The sequence below is a fragment of the Kwoniella dejecticola genome, chromosome 8, assembly GCF_000512565.2.
Source record: "Kwoniella dejecticola CBS 10117 chromosome 8, complete sequence".
In the NCBI taxonomy this organism is placed as follows: domain Eukaryota; kingdom Fungi; phylum Basidiomycota; class Tremellomycetes; order Tremellales; family Cryptococcaceae; genus Kwoniella; species Kwoniella dejecticola.
Window position 1 is genome coordinate 1,366,171 of NC_089308.1, and position 17,238 is coordinate 1,383,408.

The following is a 17,238-nucleotide window of genomic DNA, read 5'->3' on the forward strand; positions in this document are numbered from 1 at the left end:
AAGCTCATCAGCGCACATGCCATTCACCTTGACAACCCATCATATACACCTATTCTATCATCGAGGAAACAAGCCGGAAACCACCTTAGCCAAATACCATGTCGGATGAAGCAGCGTCCCCGTATGTCGCTGTCGGAGGAGCGACTTCAGGTTTGACTCTGAATCTGTGCGTTAACACCGTGTTCTTATTATAACGCACACAACTGAACCACCATCGATAGGCATCCCCTGCCTATTCTCAATGTGTCCGACCATCTCAACAGATCTCGACTTACATCATCTGGCACCGGAAAAAGTACGTTCTTGTCGGTCTGTGCGACCCTGCATGAACTCAGATGCTGACGCTTTGACGTCTGTGCAGTCTTCGGAGCGTTGCTTGGTACAGAAAGCAATCGAGAGATTTCGATTGCAAATTCGTTCGAACTGATATTCGGAGGATCTGACGGAGACGTCGAGATGGGAGAAGCTAGTAGTTCTTCTGCAAGTAAATCGACGGATCAATCTTTGAACGCCGAGTTCTTCCAAACTCGGAGGGAGCAATGTAAGTTGGCGGTCCAAGGTCAATCGTGAAGCTGCTGAGACCCCAGCGCAGTCAAGCAGGTGTTCCCCACTCTTGATGTCGTAGGATGGTACACAGTAGGCGCAAGTCCAGCTTTGGAAGACGTAACCTTGCATCAACAGGTAAGACTTCAGCACAACAAGAGGCTAGCTAACCGCTTTAAAGTTCGCCGAACTCATCGAGACACCTATATTCCTCCTCTTCAACCCCGATCACCCTGCAACATCGCAAGCGCTTCCCGTCACCATCTACGAAGCCGCGTTGGCCGAAGGTGGCAAAGACTCGGCTACTGAGGGGAAATTCGTAGAGCTTGCTTATGGAATCGAGACCGGAGAAGCGGAAAGGATAGCTGTGGACGGCGTTTCGAGGGGTGGAATGGGTGGAGAGGGGGAAGAGAGTACAGGTCAGTCGACTTTCTAGGGCTATCGCAAGTCACAATAACTGTGAACTGATCTCGGTCTTTAGTGGTTGCCAACTTGACCACGCAGCGCAATGCCATCAGGATGCTGTATGAGCGAGTGACTGTGCTCTTGCAGTATATAACGGCGGTGTTGAATAGTGAGTACACTTCGGCGCAGACTCGGCTCTCGCTTATTGTTCGGCAGAGACTGCTCAACCCGATCATGCGATACTTCGACAGATCTCGGCGATAATTGCTGCTCTTCCAACCATGGACGCACAGGGTTTCCGCGATGAGCTCACGACTGTAAGCTATCCATTCCTTCTTCTTGCTACGCCGCTAACGCTCGATGTGACCCACAGGAATATGACGACGTGCAATTGACAACATACTTGACGACTCTCACTAAACAGCTTAATGCGCTGAGCGAGGTATGTGATGTGGAGTTCTGTCTGCCATTGAACTGGAGCTGACGAACCAGCAGTACGCCGACAAGCACAACATCCTCCATCCACCGCTGAACGATGACTTTGGTGGGTCTCACGGTGGCGTGCGAGGGGGAAGACATCTTGGAGGAGGTGGTTGGGATCTGGGCGGAGCTGGTGGGAGGAGACGAAAGTGATTGGAGAAATGCGATTCTCAACTGTAGCTTAAATGCGACTGAAAACGCCACCTGTGTAATATAGATCCAAGACAAATCCATGCAGAGTATATAGATTGTGCAATTGGCGAGTCTCTCAGCTGATGAACGTTCAGGAGGAAATACTCGTCCATTCGTGCTGCCATAGAACGGGCAAAGTCTGGAGGACCGATGGTCTAGTATTCAGGGAAGATGACAGGCGTGACGGGTTGTGCGGAGGATGAAAGAGGTTGCCCAGAGGTACAGGAGCAAGTGGGGAGCGCCAGAGTGGGACGAAGACGGAGGGGACCAGCGCGTGTGAGAGGCGAGAGAGGAGGGAGAGGAGCGAGAGGCGAGCGGGGAGAGGGTCGGAGGGAGGATGGGGAAACAGTCGGAATAACAACACATCTTGGGCATTGCTGGGACCTCACTTCACTCCAAGTCCATTGTCAACGTGATACATGCATATATGCGAGGTCTAGTGATTCTACTGAGCCGCCTGCAGGCCGGCGTAATATCCTATGACTCACGGATTAGCTCAGTTTCGCAAGGCGAGAGCGAGATACTCACTTTCCGCTTCCTCGATAGCTCGCATGCAGCCTTTAGCTTTGTTCACCGTCTCCTCATGCTCCATCTCTTCCACACTGTCCATGACTATCCCCGCCCCGACATTGACATGGGCTTTCCCGCCGTGGAACACTATCGTCCTGATGCAAATGCAGGTATCCATGTTGTCCTTGTCGAAATCGAAAACCCCGACTCCGCCACCGTATGGACCACGTCTTTCTTTCTCGAGACCCATCACCAATTGGACTGCTTTTATCTTTGGTGCGCCTGTGGGGAGTTCGTGTGAGCGATGAATGTGACGAAACAGAGGAACTTACCACTTAAAGTTCCCGCTGGCATGATGCTTCGGAAACCATCGAACCTACGTGATTTCGGGTCAACCTAATAGTCCTAAGATGAAGCAAAACCCACCTAGACTTCTCGTCCCTCAAGGTCCCGCTCACTTGACTGGTGAGGTGTATGACGTGACTGAACTTTTCGATGCGGAAAAGATGGTCGACCTTGACGGTCTCTGGTATCGAGACTCGGTGCACGTCGTTCCGTGCTAGGTCTATGAGCATCAGGTGTTCTGATCGCTCCTTCTCATCCGCCAACAGCTCCTGACTGAGTTTCTCGTCCTCTGCGGGGCCCAGAGAGTTAGATAAGCACTTCAGTGCCACAGCCTGATGGACTCACCCTCCTCGTCCTTCCCTCGCCTCCTTGTGCCCGCTATAGCGTGACATTGCACCCTTCTCTTCTGCACCTTGCACAGCGTCTCGGGAGAAGCGCCGACCAGCTGGGTATCGCCACAGTCGATGTAGTACATATACGGTGACGGATTCAGGCTTCGCAGTTGTCGGTAAACGTTGAAAGGATGAACGTCAGTCTTTCGCGTATACCTCTGGCACGGCACCGCTTGTATGATGTCTCCTTTAAATATATGCTCTTTCAGGTTGGTGACGAACGATTCGTAGCCAGCTTTCCCAACGTTACTCTCCGCTTCGTAGCCTAGATGCACAGGGCCCTGCGGCGGTAACGGTGTCTCGGGGGACAACAATTTCCGGCGCAAGGTTTCTATGCGAGCCACGGCCTCTTCGTATAAAGCTGGGATCTGCGATGGCGGAGTGCCGTCTCGGAGGTGGACATGGGAGACGATCTTGACGGTTTGGTAGATGTGGTCGAATATCAAATTGGTCGAGCTGAGCATGAAGAAGGCTTCGGGCATCCCTGGGAAAGGGTTGTGCAATGGGTTTTGGGGTTTTGTGACCGGTTCAAAGTGGACAATCGAGTCGTACGTGATGAAGCCGACCGCGCCGCCTGGCCCTTGTGGTTAGAAGGAGCGCTGCTGATGAGCGAGATTGACTTACCGGTGAAGGTGCCTATTTGGGGGATTTTGACATATCTATACGGCTCCAGCTCCTTCTCCAGGGCTTTCAGCGGATCGCCCTCGACATCGAATCCTTGGCCGGTCCGTATCGTCTTGATGGGGTCTGGCGGGATTGTCAGCCAGAGCTCGCACATTGTGTGACTTACCCGCTCCAACAAAGCTGTACCTGGCAAGGTTCTCTCCACCGATGACACTCTCCAGTAAGAAGCTGTGTTTGCTGTCCTTTGCGATTTTGAGGTACGCTGCTACTGGCGTCAAGAGGTCTGCTGGTATTTCCACGAAGACGGGGATCAGATTGGGTTTTAAATTTTCGGCCGCCGGTGCGGGTGTATTTGAAGTATCGCCCTTTTCGAAAATGGATGCAGACGGAGGGGCTAATGTAGCTGGAGATGAGGATGAGGTTGCGAACAGGTTGATGAGCTCATCGAGGGACGGGACCGCTTGGGGAGACTACGGGGATGTCAGCGTATGAGAGGACGAAGGCTGCAGCAGCTTACGCACCGGGGAAGCCATCTTCAGCAAGAACGAAAGCGAGGAGGTCCTTTAGAGTATGATGTGACTGAATGATCTTAACGACTGATCTCCGAATGCTTGTTCGACTTTTGCGACTCGACAACAGAGAAGTAGCGTCCGTGGGCCAAAGTCACGTGACTGATACCCCGAATTACTAATCCGGTCGATTACGATGTTCAAATCGCTATTAGAAAAATTTCGTAGTAGCACTTCCAAGTCATAAACAAGTTAACCGAAACTGGAACAGGTCATTGACGCCTCGTTGTACATGGTCATCACTATCATCATCATCATCACTCGTTGCATCAGTCACCTTTACTTCTGACCTGCCAGGGGTCATCATCAGAGAAACCCTTTCGCACGATCCACATCGACATCTCGGAACTCGATCCACGCTCTTTGGAACGACCAAAAGCCCCGCAGCGCTGAGCCTTGGCACGACCCCATCAGATGTCCCAGTATCCGCAGCGACGAGCGCACACGTACGAAGCACCTGGATCTGAATATGCAGATGGTAGTGGTAGCAGAGGCGCGCCCTCAGTCAGGAGCTTGAGCATGAGGAATGGTGAGTTTGATGTTGCACAGCATGACGGGGTCTGTGCGCCTGATGACAAGCCCTCCTTTATCAGCCCAGGAGCCAGACATCGACCCAAACGATCCACCTCTACCCTCTTACTCCGCCTTGATGGCGTCGGAATCCGCTGCTGCCGCCGCCGCCGCCGCTGGGCTGTCACACTCACCGCAACCTATGGGCGACTCGGCTTCGTCGAATCACGCTCGCGTCCCCAGCATCGATCAAACGCCTTATGCTCCGGTGGACTACGGGCCACCTTCTTCCGGCTACGCCTCGTCTCAGCACGGTCACGGGTATGGGCATGACAGCCCAAATCCTAATAGACTGTCGCAGGGCAGTATCAACCGAAGACCTGTGTCTGATCCCAACAACATCGATTTCAACCAATTATCACTCACCTCTGCCGCTCATTCGTCCCCGCCGAATCCTCCGTTGCGCCAACAAACAGCCCCGCCGCATCAGCAACCGTTTCCACCTCGTGGGCAGTACCCTAGACAGAGGACGAATACCGGCGGATACACCGGTGGAGATATGGACGGGGCTGCTAGCGTGTACAGCTTGGATTCGGGGATGGGGGCTTATTCGTATCCACAACAATATCAAGCGCCAAATTACGACCCGTATCCGGGGGGGTATGCCCCTCAACAACCCGCTCCTGATTTCTCGAATCCGTATTACAACGCGGCGAATGACTTTTTGGGTCTTCCTCCCGGGGTGGCGCCCCCAGTCGCAAGCGCTTCCACCAGCCGTGCGCCGACACGTCAACAAAGCACGACCACTTTGGCCCGAACCAACACCAGCGCTACCACTCTCTCCAACGCCTCGTCTCTTTCGTTGTCTCGCAATGTCACGGAGCAGGTGGGCGCGTCGTCGACTCGTCGGAGGGGTACGCAAGCGGCGGTGGATCTGAACAAACCGCCGTACACCAAGCAGTATGTGGACGATTATCGAAAACGTATGAAGGATGATCCGGATCCCGAGGCGCAGTTTGCCTTTGCCAAATATCTCATCGAAGCTGCCAAGAAGATTGGGGATGAGATTAGTCAGACAGACATGAAGCTGGGTAGGAAGTACCGAGATGTGTTGTTGCAAGAATCGCTGAGGAATATCAAGAAGCTGGCTGAGGGGAAAGAACCGTACGCGGATGCCCAATTCTTCCTCGCCAATTTGTACGGAACCGGTCAATTGGGTCTTCAAGTGGATCACGAGAAGGCGTATTATCTCTACCTCATGGCTAGTAAGCTAAACCACGCCGCTGCGACGTACCGTTCGGCGGTGTGTAACGAGATTGGAGCTGGGACGAGGAAGGATCCGAATCGAGCGGTCTTGTTCTACCGAAAAGCCGCTGCTTTGGGCGACACCGCCGCGATGTATAAATTAGGGATGACACTGTTAGGGGGGTTACTGGGTCAACCGAGGAATTTGAGGGAAGCGTCGGTGTGGTTCAGGAGGGCAGCCGCGCAGGCGGATGAAGATAACCCTCATGCTCTGCACGAGTTGGCGTTGTTGCATGAGAGGCCGAACAACGGGGTCGTGCCACACGATCCTAAAATGGCGATCGAATACCTCACTCAGGCTGCGCAGCTCGGATACGCGCCAGCCCAGTTCAAGCTGGGCAGTTGCCACGAGTTTGGGACTTTGGGATGCCAGATAGATCCTAGACGAAGTATCGCCTGGTACACCCGAGCGGCGGAGAAGGGGGACGTGGAAGCGGAGCTGGCGTTGAGTGGGTGGTATCTGACGGGGAGTGGTGAGTGAATGGCAGTGAGGTGCTGAGCTGACAAGTGGCTGTAGAGGGCGTTTTGAAGCAGTCGGATACTGAGGCGTATCTGTGGGGTAGGAAAGCCGCGAACAAAGGACATGCTAAGGCGGAGTACGCTGTGGGGTGTGAGTGGGTGGTCAACGTGAAGGGGAGTGTGCTGATTGGATTGCGCAGATTACACCGAGCTCGGCATCGGGGTCAAGGCAGACGCCGAACTGGCCAAGAGGTGGTACATGCGCGCGGCGGGTGAGTGGGAGGTGCGGATGATAGACTGTTGGGCTGACCCGATGCAATCCAGCTCAACAACATAAACGGGCGATGCAGCGACTGACGGAGATGCAAAATGCCAAGAATGTCAAAGGGAAAGGCAGGCCGACCAGGCATGAGGCGTCGTCGGAGTGCACCGTCATGTAGTCGATATTACCTGTATAGTGAGTTCACGCTCTGAGAAGGAGGTTGGTTGCTTATCTTTCTCTTTTTCCAGCAGATAATGCATGATGAATGGCATTGATCGTCGTCGATAATGTAGTGAATCCGCCTATTTCCGATCGATCATCTCCTCCAGCCCCTTTGCTACGTCTTCTTTCAGCTTCTCAGACACGGTCTCTTTGTCGGCAAAGTAGGTCAACATGAGTTGTTTGCCTATCCAGGGGTCGTTCAGTCGGCCCAGTATTTTGCCCTGGACGTCATTTAGCAATACATCGTTGAAGCGTCAGTTGGCAATACAACGTTGAAGAGTTGCCTGACTCACCTCGTATTCAACGACCAGTCCCCCTTCTCGCGGCCTGAGTAAAACAACTTGTTTGCCCTTGGGGACAGTTTGCGAGGGGAAGAACGATTTGAGAGTCTGTATGGACTCGGTTATGCGCTGTGGTTCAGACGGTTAGGCTCTGTCCCCGGAGTAATGTCTGGGGTCTCACCTGCTCATCCTCGTTGGATAGTTGTCCTTTACTCCTCGCCAGCTTCTGTCGGGCTTGTAATGCTCTCGTGAACGCGTCTCTCAAATGCTGCGCGGTATCCGATTAGTCCCATTTCTTTGTAGTCTGAGACATGCAGACTCACGCCGAAATCGGTGTTCCTGTTGGGCACTGCGAATGATGTGCGACTCAGCTCCGCAAATCCGTACCAGATGACCCACCTATCCTCACAGCCGCGGCTACCGGTCGATCGAAGAGATTCCTCATCAGATCTTCCCCGGATAATTGAGGCGCATTCAGCGGGTCCGAAGGTTTGGTCGGCGGCGTGAGCAGATGCTGCGCGGTGAAGGTCTTTGCGAGTAAATCAGCTTGGTGACTCAATGTAGAGATCTGAATCGAGCTCACGTGCCACCCTTCGACATTATGTAGATCTTTCATAATCGCCTCGTCCAAGTAGAATCCCGCGCTGTACACTTTGACTCGGAGGAACGAGACCTTCCGTACGCCTAGGCCGACTAGCGATAATCCGGGTGAAGGGGTGGACAGGGAGGGTGACAAGTCTAATGGGAATTGTATATTCGTGTCGGGGTCGACTGATGGAGTGAAATGTCGGCTGAGAGCAGGCTTGAAGGTCCGGACATACCTCGAAACGCCTTTGCATCATCTCGAAGATGCCATCGCCTAGAATCCGCATGAACCGTGGGTAAACCTGACGCATTGTGTTAGCATCGAATTCCGGATCTCATCGACTCACCCTGCGCCTTCACCAGCGAGTAGCCTAGGAACCCCCCGATCCATGGCAAGCCCAGTCGCACGGCACTCGGTAGAAAGGTCATTGTGGTCGCTGCATGCATATGATGCTAAATGGAATCGAAGGATACCTTTTCATCCACCCATATACCTCTCCCTGATTTCTTTGGACCTCCACCTTGTGCCTGTTATGCCTTCATCCAACAGCCGTGAGGGCAAGAGGACGCCTCCGTGCCGCAAGTCACCGCAGAAATCGTTCCCAAACGCCAGGGCAAGCATCTTTTATCGCACTCATGCATCGTACTCTTCGTGATCATATGCATCGTTCTCATCACACGCATATGCGTCTTTCTCATCGTTCTCGTATGCATCGTACTCATCATACACATATACATCGTACCTATGCATCGCTGACCTCCACCTCGCCTTGATTTTTATTTACTCCTCCCCCTTGTGCCTTGGTGTCTTAGTATGGGTGTAGCCATATCTCCTCTGTAATTCCACGTGTCGCGGCTGGTCGCATCCTAACCGGGATTTTGCGCGTACGGTGCAATGCATATGAGACGCACTTTAACATAAAGAGAATGCACTTGCGAGTTTAAGAGGTTACTCCCCAGTCCTGTCCATTTTATTAACATCCCAGAGGCTAACGAAAAAATGCGGCCATCAGGAATTCCTACACTGCATGAGCTATTGCTGTCTGCACTTGATTCCGTATCTGAAACATGGGCGGACTCCAACTCTTTCGGTTTCGGAAGGGTCGGTGAGGTCACATGACTCAGCAACGACTTGACGATGTTCTTGCAGGTGTGAAGAACAATGCTAAGGGCGCTACTGCCGTACTGGATGCTTATATTAAGGAAGTCTTCGACAATATCTCTCACGATTGGATCCTTAACATAATATCCCAATTGACAAGCGGATGCTACTTCGCTTCCTCAAGGTAGGGTTTGTCTCGAGTGAGATGATTACTGCGCAACCATCGATTGCGGTGTTTCCACAGGAAGGTGTGATCTCACCTGTCGCTCCCAATATGACACTGGACGGACTGGAAAAGTGCATCGCCGATGCTCCAGACCGGAAGAAAGTGTCTTACAAAAGCAACAATCCCCTGTACGCGTCATATAGTATGCTGATGATTTCGTTGTCACTGGCTACAAGGTTGATGTGATGCAGAACGTCGTACTGCCTGCAAATAATGCGTTTCTTTCGGAACGAGGGCTGCACCTCGACCTGGACAAGAGTCACATTCGTGGACGTTTCAGTCCCCGGTTCGAAGTACAGGTTCCTCGGGCTGGGGTGCAACGTGTGCCTAATTTTAAGAACGGCCCTGGTCACACTATGCCGCAACATTCTGAATAGACAGTAAAATCAAGCTAATGCAAGATTCTGCAAGGTCTACATTTGAAACGCCTCGATCTGAGACTCGTGTCATAGCAAAGCTGAATCCGGGCATTCATGGTTGGTGCGAATACTATGCTATCGGTTACCTTATTGCTCAATTCTCAGCGCTTGGCTTTGGGGTGTGAGCAAGCTCAAGGGCCTAGCAACGGATCGGAACATCTCATTCAAGCTGTGTTTTGTCGCGCGCAGAATGCTCTTCCCCTTACAGCAGCCATCACGCAGGAGGAGACTGAAGATGTAGGATGCATATGTTCAGTCAACGGACGACTGACAAGAGCCGTCTTTCATCTGCACGCATTGGAGACCAAGTGAGACGTCGAGGAAGATATATGGAGGTCCAACATCGCGTGCATTGCGCTGGCCTCTCATCATATACCCGGGCAAGCAAGGGGAATGATGGCTCACGGTCAGAATTGCGGATCATTTGAGTGGAGACTTAATCTCAATTATTGCGGATACGAGCGCGCGTACAACCTCTCAGCTAGTAACACATGCATAGGTACATACCACTCACTCATCATACGCCTTCAACGGATTGAGTCTGCACGAGAGCACCGTAAGTTCGGGAGTAGAGCCGGCGGGGTTTACTGACGGCTTGTCGTGCGAGGCATTAAGAACCGTTGGCGGCGAAGTCGTGCGCATACAGCGAGACGTTGGTGGGACCAGTACGAGCCCAGAACGATTGGACAGCTGCAGGACAGATGTCATTTGTTAAAGGGTCGGCAGATTGGTGCATTCGCGCAGGTGGACATACATACATACATACATACTATGTAGAGGACCTCGCTCACATGCATTCAAGCGCTGTTGTCCGCGCCAGGTTTGGTGCGAATACTTTCGACGCGTTTTCACGCGTGCCAAAAACGTGGAATTACAGAGGAGATCTGGCTACACCCATACTAAGACATTAAGGCACAAGGTGGAGGGACCAAACAAGGGTTGGGGGTGGAGGTATGTTTCGGATGCATGGTGCATCTGCGTCCTGATATGCATGCATACAGTGGGTGCTTGAATGCCGTCAATAGCTTGATACAGCGCATTCATAAGGCCGCTAGTCGGAGCAGCGGTCCATCTGTACAGACGACATATGTGATTCGTAGCTCTGCTCGGGGGGCTCAACATTCCGGTAATAATCTTCCACGTCATCATCTGCGCTGACTGTAGCCGGTTAGATGCGGTGCTGTACCGGAGTGAGATTCAGTGGATAACAAGCTCACATCCAGTCCTTCTCTTGCATATCCTTCAAAACCCCGACCAGGATGATCAGACGCAGTGCCCCCGCGGTTTCTCGGGCGCTACGCCCAGGACGAGGCCGAAGGATCATACCGCCCGTCCGAGTGCTTAGCAGTTCGAGCCGAAGAGCCGAGGATGTGGGCTCGTTGGCCAGTGCTCGTGTTGGACGAGAGACCACCTCACGATCAAGTAATATTCCGACTGTCAACGCCGACGAGGAGAAAACGAAAGTGATCTGGCCTGATGGGCGGGAGACCACTTTGTGAGTCCAAGCGCAAATGCCTCCGCGTCTCAGCTGAGTCTTTCGATTAGTGATAATTACTTCCTGTTCGACCATTGTCGGTGTACGAAATGCTTCCACGGGCAAACGAAACAACGCCTGAAAACCCTGAGCGAGGTGAGCTACCTGTGTGTCGGGACGTATGGATGCTCAAGCTTCTCGCAGATATCCAGCGACATCCGCCCCGCCTCGGTGGAAGTCGACAAATCGGGCGTCCACGTGACATGGTCTACCTCTGACCCCCATCAATCAACGTTCCCTCTTGAATTCCTCAGACGCGCAGCGTACGATCCTCCGCTGGCATCGTACAGAGACGAGAAGGAGAGGTGCGTGCTCTGATATCACTCGCGAAGTGAGCTGAAACCTGCTACAGCCGGATACTGTGGAACTCGACGATAGCGCAATCGCCGCCGAATGTACCGTACGACGAGATCATGAGTACGGAGAAGGACGGGCAAACGAGCGGTAGAGCAACTCTGAAGGTGCTGAACAAAGTGGTGAGCTGTATACGTATATATGCAGAGCTGCCGACTCACTCCCCGCCGGACTAGCACGACTTCGGCTTCTGCTTTGTCGAGGGCGTGCCTGCTACCGGCGAAGAGACAAAGGAATTGATCGAGAAAATCGCGCCGATACGGCATACCCACTGTGAGTCGAGCTGTTGATCATCCGCATCACTGCCTGACACTAACCCCTAGATGCCCCCCAGACGGCGGGTTCTGGCAATTCACCGCGGATCTGAGCCACGGAGACCTCGCATACTCCAACGAAGGCCTCCCCGCTCACACCGATACGACCTACTTCACCGACCCCGCCGGGCTGCAAATCTTCCACTTGCTCTCGCACCCCTCTCCACCTGGAACGGGCGGAACCACCCTACTGGTCGACGGATTCTACACCGCTTCTTTACTCTCCACCCTATACCCCACTTCCTACTCCTTGCTATCCCGTCTCGCCTTGCCGGCTCACGCATCAGGGACAGAGGGCACGATGCTGCGTCCCCCGCTCAGTCAGCCCGCGTTCCGGCACGACGAGAAGGGCCAGCTAGTCCAACTCAGATGGAACAACGAGGACAGGGGTGTACTGGGCCAAGGGTGGACGCCGGACGAAATAAAAGGATGGTATCAGGCTGCGAGGCGGTATGACGAGCTGAACAGGAGTGAAGATGCCGAATACTGGGTCCAGCTAAAGCCGGGGACCCTTCTCGGTGAGTCCGTCTTCATGGAACAAAAGCTGACACCCAGTCATCGACAACTGGCGAGTCATGCATGGTCGATCCCCCTTCACGGGCTCGAGGACGATGTGCGGGGCGTACGTCGGTGCGGACGACTGGCTGTCCCGCCGAGCTGCGCTCACCAAGAAATACGAGATACGCAAGAAGGGGATCCTGGATGACGTCTGGAGTGTGGGGTGGTAACAAGCCTTTCGATACTCTAAAGCATGCATGGGATCGCGTCTATGTGGTGTATGTACCAAGAATCCCCGGGATAATGCAAATATGTTTATACAGTGAAGAGTATGTCTAAACGTAACTCGTCTTATTGTCCGTCAACTTTCTAGTCCGCGCCTACGCAACTACACCCACCTTGGGCGTGCCCAACCCCGAGACCTCCTCGTCGATCGTCGTCGCTCGCGGCGAGATGGAAGGCGGAAGACGGAAATTATCCGGCTTGCTATCAACTGACGGTCTTCTCTGACGCGGATGAGACGTCGTGTAAATCGGCTCGGTAGGAGGCGAGGAGGACGTCGAAGCGGGTGGGGACGGGTATGACGCTTCAGCCGCCGACGTCGGCTGGGAATGCGGCGGAGCGGGTAAAGGAGGTTGCGGTGCAAAATGCGACTTCTTGAACGCCGTAGAGGTCGAGACGGGTATCTGATGATTATAATTCGATGGATAAGTCGGCTTAGGCGATGCTTTCCCTCCTTCATACTCCAGTATCCTCTGATCGGCTTTCGTAGTCGGCAACATGCCGTCTCGTACAGCTTCGACCTGTCTCATCTTCTTCTCCCCCTTCTCCACGTCCCTCTTGGCATTGTTATACATCCACAGTCCCACCGCCGTCAAGGCGATCCCGACGGCCTGAACGAAAAACACCGATTGCTTGAACCATATGATCGCCAGGCAGATGACTGCGATCCGCTTGACCAGCGATGCTATCGAGTACGTGACGGGCGATGTCGACGAAAGGAGCGAAAAGGCGATCAGGTTCTGGGCAAAGTGGACGGTCCCGTTGATGAAAAAGTAGATCGACACCGACGGCCCCCCGGTCTTGGCAACGGGATGCAACCATAAATCCAGCAACCTCCATGCGTCCGAGTAGATCCAAACGGGGATCATCAAGAGGAAAGCCATCCCGCTGGAAAAGTAAAGCAAGTTGATCTTGTCCAGTTTCGGCGTCGCCCCGCCGCTCTCGGTAGATCCAGGAGTCGGCATGATCTTCTTGAAAAAAAGGTTCTGCGTGACGAAGATAATAGTCGAGCCGAGGGCGCACAATAGCCCAAAGAAGTTGGTGAAAGAGATATCGGCTGACGAGGCCAACATCACGCCGAGAGTCAAAGGAAGGAGTGAAAGATATGTCGCCGGTGAATACGATACGCCAAACAACAACGCATACGCCATGACCGTGAACAGCGGGGAGAGTGCCTATACCCGCGACTCATAAGCACTGATCACCCTCCCTCCAACAAGACCCACCTTGATGGTATGCACCGTGCTGACGGGCACCCTGCTGATAGCCAGACTCCCAAAGATGTGCCCTCCAACCTGAAACGCCGCCATCGGCAAGATCCCCTTCAGTATCGACCTCGAGGGCGATCTCAGCCTCGGCGTCCACCCCAGCTCCGGCCGACTGCATATTATACAGCACCCCGAGACGAAGAAGAACTGCACGATCGTCAAGGTCACCGGGTACTTGAAATTGTTCAATATTACCTTCCCCGTATTATTGGATACCGCCGAACAGGTGTACCAAAGGAAACAAAGCGATACGAATCGGATAGTCGCAAATCCGGGCACCGTGAATTGCGGCAGGGAGAATGGTCCAGGCGATGATGTCCTACTGGAGGTCGAGCTATCTAAGTTGTAGGTACCTGCACCCGGCACATTCAGACTGTACGGGTTGTCGGCATACCCATTTGATGTTGGCAGTTCATTGCTGTCCTTTCTAGTCATGGGCACGCCCCACAATGCGCTTTTTTCCGGACGATAGCTTTGCTGATGGGGAGGCTGAGGTTCTGGCGAGGTAGACTGGATCCATGGTGCTGCAGGATGTGAAGAAGACGGTGGAGATCGTAGAGAAGCTAAGTTGTGTGCTGATCGAAGGTCTGCTGATGATGACTGGTGGGCGAACGGGGCACGCTGCCTTGAGTCGGGGAGCAGAGACATCGAATATGGGTCTTTGGTGTATTGGTCTACCTGTCAAGTGTGTACTTCTCCCAAGATAAAGAGTGATGGTGAGCGGGCTGAAAAGAAGGAATATGGATTTCGACCAAGCGGGATTTTCCAGGGTAAAGGAGCGTGCGATTTGTCTCTGCGAGCGGTCGAAGCGGTCTGGTGATTATAGAGAACTACCTCCGGGGTGCAGCATCAATGGTAATGGGCATTGAGAATCAAGTTATTTTTGACAAGTTCTCGTATATCTACTTACGCGTACACCCACCACAGGCATATTTTCGTACTTTACTCTTACACGTTTGTTTCAGGGTGCATGGATGTTGCCCTTTACGTATTTACCGCTCAAGACCCTGAACTGTGCTTCACTTCTGTCAACAAAGGCTAAATCCACATGGTTTAAGTGGCATGTGCTACCCACGTGAGACAAGATGCGGCGTTCTCAATAACCGTTGCATAAAGCGTAACCAGCCGATGTGTCTTGATGAGGTCCGCGAATGTATCTAGGTAGATGCGCTCGATCGTTTTCAATAGCTGAACACGCTGATCTGACCAATGAACGCGCTCGAATTGTCTGGAAGTTTCAATCAAGTCCTGCGCTCTAGCCTAGCTGCCGCCATCGTCCGTACCCCTGTTCCTTTGTTCCTGCGCAATAATTGGAATGCGCGAAAGGAAGATCTCACTCCCTCGGTCATGACAATGCAATCAGCTCGGTATCCTTCGAAGATGAAACCAATCAACTCACGGTCCTTTGAATATGGCAATTTTACCTCCTGATCCGCGCAAAGTCATATGGGTACCAGCTGCATCTACTATGGTAAAGGACGAAGAGATACGGAACGCCAAGAGAAGGACTGTCTGCAGAGATGCATCCCTGCTATGAATGAGCCAGTCTTATCTGAATCTTGCATCTCGCAAGTGTCAAGTCCTCATGCCCAGCATTCTTCGAAATCGAACCCATCACTGTCTTTACAGCAGAACCCCATCACTCTCATCCAATCCTCCCTTACAGCCGACGATGCACCCCAAAGCATTACTCTTTCTCCTTCCGCTTCTCGTGAATGCCGCGAAGCATTGCAAGCCAAAGAATGAGACAGCAGCGCCTTCGGCACCTCTCAACCAAGCTCTGGTAGCTACTGGAAGCAGAGGGCGATGGGATGGTCGACCGACTACCACGCCGACTGATATAGAGCCAATCGAGACAGAGGTTCCACAAGACGACGACGAGGATGCTGCAGCTACCTCACTTGCCCCCGCATCCAGCAATCTGGCAGCTTACGAGACCCCCTCTGTCCTGGTCGATCCCATCCGCCCCTCATCGGTAGCAGCTAGTCCAAGCCCCTCGTCAACTGGCGGCAACACCACCTCAGCTGCATCTGGTGATTGCTCCTGCGGCTACATCCTGTCAGCCTACGACGACGCCTACTTCCCTCAATCCTTGATCATAGACTTCGCGACCGTGACCGATAAATCAACCTTAGCTGGTATGGGTTTACGGATCATGGATGGGTCAAAAGCCGGATCGGTCGCGCCTGACGGAGGACGATCCCTCACTTCGATCGATAACGTAGCTATCACCGATGGTGTACTGACCTTAACTGTCCCTGGTGGACAGGCCAAAGGCGGTCAGATTGGAAGCGCGGAGATTGAGACTATCTTCGCTGCGACCGGCGGTGTGTTCACGATGAATGCTCAATTGTCGCCTGTCGCGGGTACTTGTCAGTCTATCGTGAGTAGGCTATCCCACACGTTTAGAATGTGCTGGATAACTCAACGCTGACAAAGTCGGTCACTGCATTGGACCAAAGTTCACGTACACAGAGAACGAGGACGTAGGGCTCGATGAGCAGGACATAGAGGTGGTCGCTATTACTCCTGGAAAGATCCAATTGACTAATCACGACGTAAGTACACCTCCTGCCGATCCGATATTCTCCAGTTTACCGACGCATCCTCTCGCAAAAGCCTGCCAAGTCCAAGGAGAATGAGCTCGCAATCGTTCCATTCCCCAACGATCCCTTCACGTCGTTCAACGACTACACCATCGGATGGTACAAAGACTCCACCAAGTATTACTACAACGGCGCGGTCCTCGACGGTCCTACGCAGTATCGTGAGTAACCGGAGAAGCAGAATACACTAGGTACAGTATTGACACCATGAGATTGCTCTGCAGGAAGCGTCAATCCCAGTCAGATCGTCATCAATAACTGGTCATCCGGCAAAGAGACTTTCACTCAAGGCCCTCCAGTCGAAGATACTGTGCTTCAGAGTGAGCATCCTTTCTTGATCATCGTGCGACGCTCATCGAGTTGACTGTTATCTCTCGCGGTGTTCTTCTAGTCAAAAGTATCGCTTATTACTATCAGGAAGAGTCCATGTCGGCTTACCCTGCGTATCCAGCCGGATGTTCCGAAGCTCAAGCTTGTAGAGTTTAGTGTTATCGTCTGCCAAATTGCACGGGGGCATGATCTGGCATCGTGCTTGATGGACACCAATCTCGATGACATGATGCATCACATCAACCTGAATATGAATATACTGCTATACCACTGACCGTTCAATCCCCCAGCTAAGGTCCGCGTGTTCCAGGCCTCTTGGGGAACTGGTTCCTCGACCTGATCTAAATTGGGAGTATGTAACTGTATCACCATAATGACCCGAGCGGCTCGGTCCGGAGAAAGTCAGTCACGTCCTCGCGTTGATGTCGTAACCAAGTTACCTCGCTAAAACAACAAACTACGCCGAGATCTGTTTTGAGGAGTCAGTTCCAATCAATCTGAAACTAGCTCCAGTCGGCGCCTACGCTCACCATGCTTCCTCGACTCGGTGACCGCTTGAACACCTCATGACCTGCTCTGCTGTCGGGCTCCCCCCACCTTCGGCGATCGCGGCAACCAGGT

At 53.0% G+C, this 17,238-nt stretch overlaps 7 protein-coding genes across 7 annotated transcripts; 4 read left to right on the forward strand and 3 right to left on the reverse strand.

Moving 5' to 3' along the window:
- Nucleotides 1-98: 98 nt before the first annotated feature.
- On the forward strand, nucleotides 99-1,581 carry I303_106787 (uncharacterized protein; the record flags this gene model as incomplete). The annotated part of the gene is made up of 9 exons (XM_065969444.1): nucleotides 99-166; nucleotides 222-295; nucleotides 362-541; nucleotides 593-681; nucleotides 725-962; nucleotides 1,025-1,117; nucleotides 1,165-1,265; nucleotides 1,322-1,390; nucleotides 1,444-1,581. The coding sequence occupies 9 exons, from the start codon at nucleotides 99-101 to the stop codon at nucleotides 1,579-1,581; spliced, it is 1,050 nt and encodes a 349-aa protein (XP_065825516.1).
- A 535-nt stretch (nucleotides 1,582-2,116) lies between these two features.
- I303_106788 (uncharacterized protein) lies at nucleotides 2,117-4,024 on the reverse strand (the record flags this gene model as incomplete). The annotated part of the gene is made up of 7 exons (XM_018411826.1): nucleotides 2,117-2,412; nucleotides 2,463-2,506; nucleotides 2,557-2,764; nucleotides 2,821-3,441; nucleotides 3,492-3,614; nucleotides 3,658-3,961; nucleotides 4,013-4,024. 7 exons carry the CDS (start codon nucleotides 4,022-4,024, stop codon nucleotides 2,117-2,119), a joined length of 1,608 nt encoding a protein of 535 aa, XP_018259027.1.
- A 450-nt stretch (nucleotides 4,025-4,474) lies between these two features.
- On the forward strand, nucleotides 4,475-6,774 carry I303_106789 (uncharacterized protein; the record flags this gene model as incomplete). The annotated part of the gene is made up of 5 exons (XM_018411825.1): nucleotides 4,475-4,589; nucleotides 4,654-6,348; nucleotides 6,393-6,485; nucleotides 6,535-6,606; nucleotides 6,659-6,774. 5 exons carry the CDS (start codon nucleotides 4,475-4,477, stop codon nucleotides 6,772-6,774), a joined length of 2,091 nt encoding a protein of 696 aa, XP_018259026.1.
- A 124-nt stretch (nucleotides 6,775-6,898) lies between these two features.
- On the reverse strand, nucleotides 6,899-8,113 carry I303_106790 (uncharacterized protein; the record flags this gene model as incomplete). Its single annotated transcript, XM_018411824.1, has 8 exons — nucleotides 6,899-7,039; nucleotides 7,112-7,228; nucleotides 7,281-7,367; nucleotides 7,423-7,448; nucleotides 7,499-7,628; nucleotides 7,683-7,870; nucleotides 7,921-7,986; nucleotides 8,032-8,113. 8 exons carry the CDS (start codon nucleotides 8,111-8,113, stop codon nucleotides 6,899-6,901), a joined length of 837 nt encoding a protein of 278 aa, XP_018259025.1.
- Nucleotides 8,114-10,690: 2,577 nt separating this feature from the next.
- I303_106791 (trimethyllysine dioxygenase) lies at nucleotides 10,691-12,361 on the forward strand (the record flags this gene model as incomplete). Its single annotated transcript, XM_065969445.1, has 7 exons — nucleotides 10,691-10,926; nucleotides 10,977-11,061; nucleotides 11,110-11,270; nucleotides 11,318-11,441; nucleotides 11,496-11,592; nucleotides 11,654-12,151; nucleotides 12,207-12,361. 7 exons carry the CDS (start codon nucleotides 10,691-10,693, stop codon nucleotides 12,359-12,361), a joined length of 1,356 nt encoding a protein of 451 aa, XP_065825517.1.
- Nucleotides 12,362-12,511: 150 nt separating this feature from the next.
- Nucleotides 12,512-14,329, reverse strand: I303_106792 (uncharacterized protein; the record flags this gene model as incomplete). Its single annotated transcript, XM_018411822.1, has 2 exons — nucleotides 12,512-13,588; nucleotides 13,640-14,329. 2 exons carry the CDS (start codon nucleotides 14,327-14,329, stop codon nucleotides 12,512-12,514), a joined length of 1,767 nt encoding a protein of 588 aa, XP_018259023.1.
- Nucleotides 14,330-15,353: 1,024 nt separating this feature from the next.
- Nucleotides 15,354-16,773, forward strand: I303_106793 (uncharacterized protein; the record flags this gene model as incomplete). Its single annotated transcript, XM_018411821.1, has 5 exons — nucleotides 15,354-16,064; nucleotides 16,144-16,239; nucleotides 16,301-16,448; nucleotides 16,512-16,607; nucleotides 16,679-16,773. 5 exons carry the CDS (start codon nucleotides 15,354-15,356, stop codon nucleotides 16,771-16,773), a joined length of 1,146 nt encoding a protein of 381 aa, XP_018259022.1.
- Nucleotides 16,774-17,238: the final 465 nt, after the last annotated feature.